The sequence below is a fragment of the Juglans regia genome, chromosome 11 (genome assembly GCF_001411555.2).
Source record: "Juglans regia cultivar Chandler chromosome 11, Walnut 2.0, whole genome shotgun sequence".
NCBI lineage: Eukaryota > Viridiplantae > Streptophyta > Magnoliopsida > Fagales > Juglandaceae > Juglans > Juglans regia.
In genome coordinates, this window is record NC_049911.1 from 14,988,601 (window position 1) to 14,999,918 (window position 11,318).

Consider the following 11,318-nt stretch of genomic DNA (forward strand, 5'->3'; position numbering starts at 1 on the left):
AATCCAAATTTAAAGTAATGGAGAAGAAGTACAACGGAGTCTTGAAGTAGTTAATTTTATCATTGTTATTTTTTATTATTGTTTGTGGTGTAATTTTTATGTATCCAAATAATTACAATGTATCTCGGTCAGTGCTACGACTCATGTAACCCGTTGTACTTGTTGTAACACTTTAATGTAATGACTACTGTCTTTTTTATACTTGGTCCTGTAATTACTTTGTGCTTACTCAGGGGTGATATCACAACCCAGTGGATGTGATATAAGTCGTCCTTGTACTACCGAATTGAATTTCAACTTAGCATGTTCATTCACTTTCAATCTTATTTTAATAGGAATGAGAAAGGTCTTTTTTATGCACTGGACCTTGGAGGGACAAGCTTTCGTGTCCTACGAGTACAGTTAGGAGGTCTTTTTTATAGCCGCAGCTCTTGCAAATTTGTTGCTACAAAAAGTGAAGGGTTTCATCCAGCACCTGGTATATAGGTCTATTGTTGTAACTGATGACTAGGTCTGTGGTCCATTGTCCAAGTAAAGTAAGCATACAAAACCTGCAAATAATTTTTTATACTGATCATGCTTGTGTTAAAAACTCTTTCGCTTTAAATTCAATGGCAACAATTTTCCCTACTCATATTATGGGAATGGCCATTCACCTAAAGCAGATAGGCGACGGGCCCCAGTGTTTGATCTGGATTTAAAAATGATTCAGTACTCTTATATCAAGATCTAGAAACAAGATGTAATTAGGGCTATGCAGAAAACATTAATTACTTTGTGCCATCTTGTCTAGCTCCTTTGTCAACATTCAAATGTCTCTTTGCAGGAAAAAGTGACCAGTTCAAAGGGATAAAAGAAAACTAAAGCGGGGGGAAAAGGCCACAAATTGCTAGCTTTAAAATGAGACCATTGTTACAAAGATAACTAAGCTTTAAAATCTAAATGCCCCTTTACAAAGATGCAGTTTTTACACAGTCAATCAAAATGTGTCTCTATTTGTCACCTAAATAGAGAAAAATCAATAGAGCTACATCAAACACCATGGCATAGCTTCCTTCATATGACTCGAATACCTTCCTCAGCTGCTCCTCGTATAACTCAAACCTTTGGTTTCCGCGTCCTACTGCATCAAATAAAGAGTAAGTTTGACATTTGTGTCCTATCAAATAATCCCACCAATTTAATTTAGCTAAAAGAATGAAGAAATCACATACTGCTTTATAATAAAAGTTGCATGCACTATGAATCCAAATGTTCCGATATGTTGTCAGTTGTTGACCCAAAATCCCTATAAAAATAACAACAATCTTTATTAGCTTCTTTAATTACAAAGCGATAAAACACAAATAACTATAAGGCTACTGTACCTCACTGAAGGACAATTATTTTTAACATGTCTCTCATTCTTGCAAATGCTACAACGTCTTTTCTTTGTTGTTTGTATTTCCTTTGGATTCTTCGCTCTCAAATATTTTGGGCGCCCTTTTGTGGGTACCCGTGGAGGATCTTGCACCGTTTGTGAAAAGTTCGATACAATTTGGTTTCTTAATATTTTATCATCATTGGCTGGCACTGCTCGTGAACATTCTACATGCTCGTCCATTGCAAACATCTCTTTGTGAACCTTCTCCAATGCAAGTGTGAAATGATTGTGTTTTTCTGCTGATTGGGATGCAAGTTCGACATTGTCATAAAGTTGTATCATTGACTTGCTTTTTCTTATCGTAGGCTCATCTACTTCCAGCCTCACTTGGTCATCACAACACGGAATGTGGGGAATGGGTCGACTCTTAGCATTAATAGTCCATCTGTCTAGAGCATAATGCTCTGACAATCTATTTAACTTCGCTTTCTTGCCAAAAACTCACAAGATATGCCTACAAAAAATCCCCATAAACTCCCACATATGGCATGTAAATGTAGCATGTTCTCCACTACCCTCCAATATCACATGGTAAAGAGGTGTTTCTTTACCATGAACTGTCACTCCATATGTCTTCGTCTCACCAATCAGATACAATTTTCTTGCTTGGTACCGTACACTATTAAACAACTCATCTTGGAAGATCATGAAAGATTTTCTTGTATAAACCATTGCTGCCTCCTCTGCAATTTTAAAAGGTGTCTTCATTATCACTCCTATAGATTTTGTCCAGACATCCTTCTCTTTCTCTTTAAAGTAACGTGCATCTATAGCTTTTTCATATTGATGCACAAAGTCACTAACCATAGTGCTTGAATGAACATAATCTTTGAAAAATTTGTTCATGCTTTCACTCCTTTGAGTTGTTGACATATCGGCACAGAATGTCGAACGCAAGTAGGCGGGTACCCACTTATCCCGTCGGCTGTAAAGATTTTGCAGCCAAGTATTTTCTCCTAGGTCATACTTCACCACAATCAAAGCCCATTCTTGCTCGAACTCATCAGTAGTAATTGTTTCATGTATGCAATGACGAAAATCTTTTTGAAAGTCTGGAAATTTGTTGTATACATAAGCTAAGTGTTTAGGAAATTTCTGTAAAATGTGCAACAAACACAACCTATGAGTTGTATTCGGGAGTACCTCAACAATTGCCTTAGCCATCACCTTGTCATCATCTGTAATTATAGCTGAAGGGGCACGCCCAAGCATTGCCTTTTGTCATATTCTTAATAACCATATATATGATTCCGCCGTTTCATTAACAAACAAGGCACACCCAAACATTATAGTCTGCTGATGATGATTAACTCCAGAAAATGGCACAAATGACATCTTATAAATATTGGTCAAGTAAGTGGCATCAAATGTAACAACATCTCCAAAATATTGGTATGCAGCTCTTGATCTCATCAACCCAAAAACAACTTCCCATACACCCATCATTATCAACTTGCATGGAGAATACAAACTCAGGTTCTTTGTTTTTTCGATCAAGAAAGTAGGAATATAACCTTTGTGCATCACCCTCTTCAAATATTTTTCTCCTTTGGCTTCCCAAGTAATTTTTTACATCCTTCCCAATGCAACCAACATTAAAGTCACCACCTGAATCATTACTTAATACTGACATTATCTTCCTTGTCGGTACACCAGACTCATTCAAGGTCATAATAAGTTTCTTTTGTACTTTACTAACTCCCCTATGTCCACGAAGGAAACTAGTACTTTTCGGTGTAAGCAAAATATGATTATGTCCAACCACAAACTTGTTGAATATCCACTTTTTACCATCTTTCTTTATTCCCATTATTGCTTTACATCCAATCTTTGTCTCAGCAGGTTCAGGCATTATTCGATCTGTGTCTTTCCGACTTACCCGCCGAAATCCTTCCCTTGTGCAAACATAGTCTACTGCACAATGAGTTTTATCTTCTTTCGACAATCGAGTATGATTCGTCTGGATTGCAAATCCTTGTCGCCTTGCATATGTCTTATAAAATGCTTGGGCATCTTCGACCTCCTCAAATACCATACCATGGCTCCAACTGAGCACTACTCGAAGAGGGAATCACATTAACACCATCTTCGACTTCGACATTGACCCCATCTTCGACATTCACATCACCTTGTACCTCAACACTTTCAGCCTCAAGTTCATCACTCTCAATATTATAAATTGATTCCTACCATACAAAACCACACGATTATAAACAAGCAAGTTTTGGAAAATCACCAAAATACATTATGTCATTTGAATCTAAAGGCAAATTATAGATTGCAGAAAATAAAATAAACAAGTATAATATTGTATTGTTGGTTTTTGATGAAAGGTTCTCTGAAGATGCAGCTCAATACTTTTTATAAACAAGTATAATAAGTCATACTTTTTCCCACTATTTCTCTTTTCGTTATATATTCTTGGTGTAGAGTCTCTATATCTTCTTTCTCCTTTTGGATCAGTGTACAAATGTAATCTTTTGCCGACCTTCTCTAAGTGGCATGAACGTTTGATTTTTTTTTTTTAGGTAATCTTTTGCAGACCTTCTCTAAGTGGCATGAACATTTGATTTTATTTTTTTTTAGGTAATCTTTTGCAGACCTTCTCTTCTTCATTTAGAACTCTTCATTTTTTGTACTTTATACTTAGAATCTGGCTTGGCATTTGGCATGGCTCTTTAAAGCAGATTGCCATCCAGGATAAAACCCACCCATTTCAACACTTGCTTTCTGTACCTGAACTGATTAAGTTGATCTCAATTATAAATTGCTCCAAAACCTTGCTGTCAATTATGCTTTATGTAATTCCATATGAATACATATTGACAGCCTAGCTCCAAGGAGCTAACTTGCGGGCCCCTGTCATGTTCTTCAGGACTTTTTAATACATTGTTATTGGTTGTTAGAAATGTGCTAAGAACACTATTGTTTTATTTATTTGTGGAGTGTTTGTATGTGGAGAGTTTGAAATAGCGAGGAAGGGGCATGCTGAGATTTTGGCACGGGTGTTGCAAAATTTTATATCAACTTTCTGTAAGAAGAGATGTGGGGTTCATTTAAGAATGATCAGTGATCTCATCCTTCCCATGTATTCATTAGCCATCAAGCAATGAAAAGAAATCTTAAATATTATTACTCTTCAAATCCGGATGTGTCTTTCAAATATTTTTTCAAACACAGTCAGACATGAACAACCAAAGCATATAAAGAAATACCTGAGCTACACCAAAGCCACTGGACTCAGCCATGACAACTATTACTGAGCAGTGGAGTGGCGGTGCGTAGTGGAATAAATTACTGGGCGACGAGCCAATGGCAAGGAACTCGTGGAATAAATTACTAGGCGACGGACCAGTGGCGAGGAACTCATGGAATAAATCGGGAAACTCGGTTGCGGTCGATTGTGGTTGCGTAGTGGCCGACAGAGAACTGGTGGACTGGTGGCAGTTGCCTCTGGACGTGGAGGCGAGTTCGCATTCTGAAGCAAACAGACCACAATCGCATTAACTAGAAACGCTGGGCTGAAGCCTGAAGAAGCACAACTATCCCATGCGCACGAGTCTACCGTTACTTTCTAAGATTTGCTGACATGTCAACACATAACTGGAGGGCTGTTATTCTTTAATTATCTATCCGACCGCTTAACAGCAGAACTGTGAGATTAATCCATTCTAGAGTTTTTGAGCTATTGACAGCTTCTAAGGTTTAGAAGTCTCAAATTTTAAGAGCAGTAAAGCATGTGGGATAATGATAGTGTATAAATTTTTATTGTTTTTATTATTTTTTCAATTATTTTTTTTAACATTTTTAATTATTAAAAAAAAATTAAAAATATATAAAGAATAGATTTCACCTTTTTTTATAAAGAGCTGATACCGAACTTGTTTATTTAAAACTTATCGTAACATTACTTGGAATAAAATACTCATGTCGGCGGTAAAATCGAGACTGCAGCTTCCTAACACCAATTACTGATCTGACTGAAACCCTCGATGAGGGCTTCGTAAAAAATTTCACACTATACATCAATGAAAAACCTAAAACCTAGCAGTCACCTGATTCCAAGATGCTACACATATGCTTAGATAATGATGGGCTTACTCTCTTCTATGAGAAATATTATGAATCCTGAATTCGAGATCTAAAAATTTTTTTATATAAATTTTTTTTATTATTATTTTATAAATGATTAAGAAAATATTTTTTAATAATATTATAAATTTTTTATTTTTTTAAAAAATATTTATGATGATTAAAAAATACATTAAAAAAAAGAAGAAAAAAATTATACTATTTGAGACATTTTTTAAGTTCACTCTCCTATCATTCATTTACTATTTTTTATTTTTATTTTTTTTATTTTTAATTAATGATTAAGAAATTGAATATTAAGAAAATTATACATTTTTTTAATTTTTTTTAATGATTAAAAATGTTAATAAAATAATAATAAAATAAAAATTTCAAATACACTCTAAAATAATAAAGAAATTACAAGAAGCCTATCATTATCTTTCTTTACATACTCAGCCTCCAAGTCCCTGGCAGTGTCCTAGCGCTCCGGTAATTCAATAATTACCAACCATGGGTACCAAGCTGGCGACGAAACCATTCTCTCTATGGATTTCTTGGGCTGGCATGCAGCATACTTACTAAATTTCCTTGAAGGTTTTTTCCTATAAACTCTTTCCTAATTAACCCCAAAAATCTTGTCAGCCACTTAATGGGAAATTTCCTGGCAGTGACAGCTTGTTTCCTTATAAATTTCTAGGTGGTTTCTGTCATTTAAGGAAAGAACATTCCTAATTTGCCATGCAGAAAATGTAAGATTGCTGCAGCCCTAATTTAACAACTCAACCCATATTTCACAAATATTCCAAATAATTTTTTAAAAAATAAAATAAAATAAAATAGAAATTACTGGCTGGCCCGTGGGCCCAAATTGAATTTTACCCCAACTTATGGGGCTCAAAAGGGCCCAGGGGTGACACCTCAGTATTTCTGTTTCTCACCCATTCAGTTCTGAATATACAAATCTATGATCTCGAATACCACATGGAGCATGTAGAGTTATATGTAAAAAAGCATTCACTGAATAGCTTTGGCAAAACCAAGAAGCTCACTATTTCTTTGATTGGAGTTGTCTTCCAAGTAAGACAAGTCCTACGCTAGTAAAACCGGACAAAATGGTTGATGTGTAGCAGAGTGCAAGTAGAGCTCCCCTAAGAGACTGCATCAAAAAATCTTAGACGTTATGTAAGATTCTGGATAATATGAGGAAAGTTCAGATAACAGTCAAAATACATTGTTTTCAATCACCTTTGCCAACAACAAAGCATTATCATTTGCATACTGCAATGAACTCTCTGGAATATTCTGAATGCCCTGACTTAGGTTCCAAGAAAGGATCCTGCATTTAAAATTTTCCAGATAATTAAAGAAATATCTATCGGTTGGGCCTACTTAAGAATAAAAGTAGAAAAGAGAACTCACGGTTAAAATGATATAATTAATTACCCAAAAGCAAAGCCAATTACAGCACCAATGTTAGCTTTATCTGAAGTTAGTTCCACCTGAAGTTCCCCAAACTGCAATTGGCAAGAACATTATTTATCCAATATTTCATAGGAAGCATTTGCCGAGATTTCGACAACTACAGAGTTATAATCTACCTTCAGCATCCTAGTTTCCTCCTTTGGTTGCTCCTCATCTTCTGTAGATTCTGTACTTGACAGAAGCCTTCCAGTTGTAATCATCACTTTTGCAATCTATGATGGTTGAACAGTACCCCAACAATACAACTACTCAGAGATACATAACAGCTAGTAGTGATATCACAATTATAAGAAAGAGAGAAGGGCAGAGAAGAAAGATTGTTTCTTAAATTGTAAATCATAACTAGCAAGTTTGAGGCAATTATATGGGCATTCATACAATTCAGTCTCAAAATTTCTGCACATGGGTTTCCTGCAATGATGGCGACAAAGTGAATTTGTTTTCGGGAATGATAACAACAAAGGAAACTTAATTACATTTTAAGTAAAAGATGAAGAGAGAAGAAAATAAATTGGTTGAGAATATTTAGGTTGGCAAGTATACCAGGATATAATTGAAGTTTTTAGACCAAGGATCAAGATGTAAAAGCAATCACCAATAAAGCCCAATTCAGCTAGTATACAACTAATATTGGATTTAACACCTGTGTAACAACTCCACATTCCACCCATATCCAATGTACCACAATAACCCCCATTAAGTCCTAAACATTCTCCTCAAGCTATTTAGTGTCACATGGCGTAACAAGTATGATTTGCTATCATTTGTCACTCACATGGAAGTGTTAAACACATAAGCTCTATGCCCTAAAAGAATAGTCATAGGGTCACCAATAAAACCCTAATTCACCTAGTATACCAAAAATGTGGGACTTACCATCCATATAATTCCTTCACATCCACCCACCCAATATAGGACTTAACACAGGCTCTTCAGTGTAGTATAAGTTTAGAGTTTGAAGAAGAAATTTCACATAGAATTAGAATAATAATACATGGTTGTGGTGATGAAGTAAAATGTTGTAAATGTTGAACAAAAGAACAAAAGCAATATTCTAGACTTCTAGGAACAAACAAAAATAAACAATGTGTATATAAATTCTCCTTGGTAAACTTATCTTCAACTATTGGTTAGAAATTTTTTCTTTATGTCTGATACCTTGCGAGATAGTTTTTGTACTCAAACTCATGATCTCTACTAACTATGATCGAGAGAAGCCTCAGCAGGAGATTATGCTTTGAACTCCCATAATTCTCACACTCCGATTTGTACTATAAACAACATCTACTTTCAATGAATGATTATTGTTCCATTACTAATTAGCTCAAAAGTTGAAAAGATAGGAAAGTGAAATTAATCATTTGATTTAGAATTTTAACACTCCCTTTCACATGGAAGACTCCTCAATAAATAGTCACAACAATTGGGATGTTTAACTTAAATGGTATCAATAATGTGGATTCAAAGTTCAGACTTAGGACCACTATTATAAGTCTATACTAAATTAGTAATTGTCATAGTGATTTAAACTAATGGGAAATGTATCCAGCATTACCACTATAATAGTAAGAACAAAAACTCTTTCAAGTAAGGTAGAATACCTTCTGTAGTTCACCTTGACCATACTGCCCCATGGACTGGAACCTCATCCCAGCACGTACCAACCGCTTGCCAAGTGCTAAAACAGCTAAAAAACCCAAATAAGCTTTCAAACAATCTGTTAAGAATGTATCAAAAAATGAAGTTTACATATTATCTTGCCTGTTTTGGCACTATCCGTTAAAGACACCTCCAACTCAGGGAGCTTTCTTAATAAACTATAGGAGGTTGATGTGTCAGCTGATTCCCAAGCTCGACAAAGATTTAACAATATCTCTCCCAACTCTTGGCCACACTGAAAGAAAATGCAAATCTAATACTTTTCTAGGGTTTTAACTACAAAGAACTGCATTGATTCCCATAAAATTCACGAACCTTGGATAAATAAACAATATATTTTTTCATAAGTAATTTGAATGACAAGTGTAGGCAGAGTGAAAGTGTTTTTATTTTATTTTTATACATACTCAAAGATTTTATTAAATCCACAAAAGGCCTAGCCCAAGTACACAGAACATATACAAGAGGTATACCGAATTATAAACAGTACCAAAATGGATAATGATATGCCAACAATATTAATGTCCACTGTTTCTTCTAGGAAAATCTGGGGAAAATCATGATACTTCAAGAAGTATTCTGAACTCAATCATCGCAATGGGTAGCACACCAGTAAAAGACGAATGAGCAGTAAAGATATTGACATTTTATTGGAATACGTAAGCAAGAAATCCAAGAGCATGTGATATCAATGTAAGCGTTATATACTTGAAATCCAGCTTCTTGACACTTGTTAATCCATAGTTTATGAACGTGATGTAACTGGATGGTTAAGACTGATAGAGATTATGTGCACTAGCCCACCAATAGCAGAAAGTGACAAACCACAAAACAACTATTGGAACCACCAATGCCTGAACATCACTAACCAACCAAATTAAGAATGCAAATGTTGTGTTTGACTGCGTATATCCTTTGTAAATAGAAAAGTTGGCAATTTAGCATCTTGAAGCGTCTTAAATATCACAGCTCTATTTAAAACATCAGTGTCTATAATGATCAGGAAAAATATGCCTTCTGAAATGCAGTCAAAAGAAACCATCAAAATCAAGATAAGTGATCCAGACATATAAGATACTGAGGACCATATATCATATAAGCCAAAGAAAACCAACACGCAAGAGAGATATAGAGAGGGCGGAGGTGGATAAGCATTTATGTTGACTGCACATCAACATGATTAAGATATTTAAAAATGTTCAATCCATGGGATTAAATAGAGGTTGCAGTGTACAAGATTGACAAGAAATTGAAATTTGGATACTCTCATATTCACGTGTACAAACATGACTCATGCTAGCAAAATCTCAGCTATACATAACTATACCCATGAAGGATATTGCAGTGCCATAGAACGACCTATCTACGACCACATATGAGACCCAGTTGTAGTCAAAATCTCACCGTTCAGGAGTCATTTTGCACCATGAACGTCATACCACCCAATCCTAGGACACTATAGTGAGTCACATGAAGAGGCTATTCTAACATTTTAAGAAGCAATAAGAATAACTAACCTCATTGATTACAGGCCCACTCGAAAGATCGAAAGCAGCATCATTCAGCTTGGCCGTTCCCAAAGAGACAATAAATAAACAAAACAATATTCAATTCCAAGAGAAAAAGATCCAACCACACAAACTTGAATAAAGAAGAGTTAAAAAAAAGCAATGCCTACATCTAGACGAAGATCCCGCGGAAGCTGAGCAAAATAGTCTTGGGGCAGATCAAAACTATCCTGCACAAACCCAAAAAACAATAATTAAGAACCAAATCAATAATAATAAAAAAATATATGGCGCCAAATTGAAACTGAAAGTGGGTTATGAAGGTGGTGGCTTACGGCGAGTTGTTTAAGGAGATATTGAGGGTTGTTGGGTTCTAGGGACTTGGGGGAGTCTGAAGACTCCGTGAGAGCAAGTGAGACTGTGGGGGATTTGTAGAGCAGGGGTTTCTTAGTGTTGGACGGTTTGAGAGAGGTCAGACAAGGTATATGCAGCGGATATTGGGGGAAGAGAGGGGTAGAAAAGGAAGGGGAACTGGAGAAAGGTTGGGTGAGAAGACGAAGAGAAGCCATTTTGGAGGGTTCTGACCCAGCGCCAGACACTTGTATTTGGTGGTTTTGGGATGGGTAAGGTAAGAGTAGTTGTATCGCGCCAGATAAGCCAGAAAATACAAACCAGATGAAGCCACCCTTTGCAGCTCCAAATATCCATCTGTTTAGGCCCCTCGACTACCTCCTCTCATTGTTTCCACCCTCTACGCGACATTTTCATCTATATTTCTGTAATATAATCTTATATAAAAGGAGGTAGTCACCTTGGAAATAGGTTCTACAAGGAGAATTAATTATATCGCTTGCTCTGAGATCGTGTCTAATTTTAAAGAGGATGAAATCGGTTTATAGAGAAGTGGTGGGTCCCATGACTGATTTCTACATTGATCGACCACCAAAAATACGACATATAGCGTACCAAATATATTAGTCCAAAGTTCGATATATGTTGCAAATAACTCAAAGAGTCCGCCAGAAATTTAGTGGATGAATTTATTTACTTCTTAAGAATGTCATGAATTTCAAAAAGATTTCACGAATTAAGCAACTGGTTAGATTTTAGTCTATCAGTATAATCGATTTCCTAACTATTATGGTGACAGAAATACCTTTTTAATTATTTGA

At 35.7% G+C, this 11,318-nt stretch overlaps 2 protein-coding genes across 3 annotated transcripts; both read right to left on the minus strand.

The window, feature by feature from the left end:
- Nucleotides 1-1,864: 1,864 nt before the first annotated feature.
- Nucleotides 1,865-2,635, minus strand: LOC109000178 (protein FAR1-RELATED SEQUENCE 5-like). Its single transcript, XM_018977012.1, has one exon. The coding sequence runs from the start codon at nucleotides 2,633-2,635 to the stop codon at nucleotides 1,865-1,867; it is 771 nt and encodes a 256-aa protein (XP_018832557.1).
- A 3,634-nt stretch (nucleotides 2,636-6,269) lies between these two features.
- On the minus strand, nucleotides 6,270-10,939 carry LOC108981255. 2 transcript variants are annotated; one of them, XM_018952360.2, is made up of 9 exons: nucleotides 10,482-10,808; nucleotides 10,317-10,376; nucleotides 10,156-10,203; nucleotides 8,741-8,873; nucleotides 8,581-8,657; nucleotides 7,096-7,191; nucleotides 6,941-7,011; nucleotides 6,743-6,833; nucleotides 6,270-6,653 (listed from the first exon to the last, which is right to left on the minus strand). In XM_018952360.2, exons 1-9 carry the CDS (start codon nucleotides 10,713-10,715, stop codon nucleotides 6,546-6,548), a joined length of 918 nt encoding a protein of 305 aa, XP_018807905.1. In that variant the 5' UTR covers nucleotides 10,716-10,808; the 3' UTR covers nucleotides 6,270-6,545. The 2 variants fall into 2 exon arrangements, with proteins under 2 accessions (XP_018807905.1, XP_035538909.1); XM_035683016.1 differs by lacking the exon at nucleotides 10,482-10,808 and adding an exon at nucleotides 10,819-10,939 and having other exon boundaries at nucleotides 6,285-6,653.
- Nucleotides 10,940-11,318: the final 379 nt, after the last annotated feature.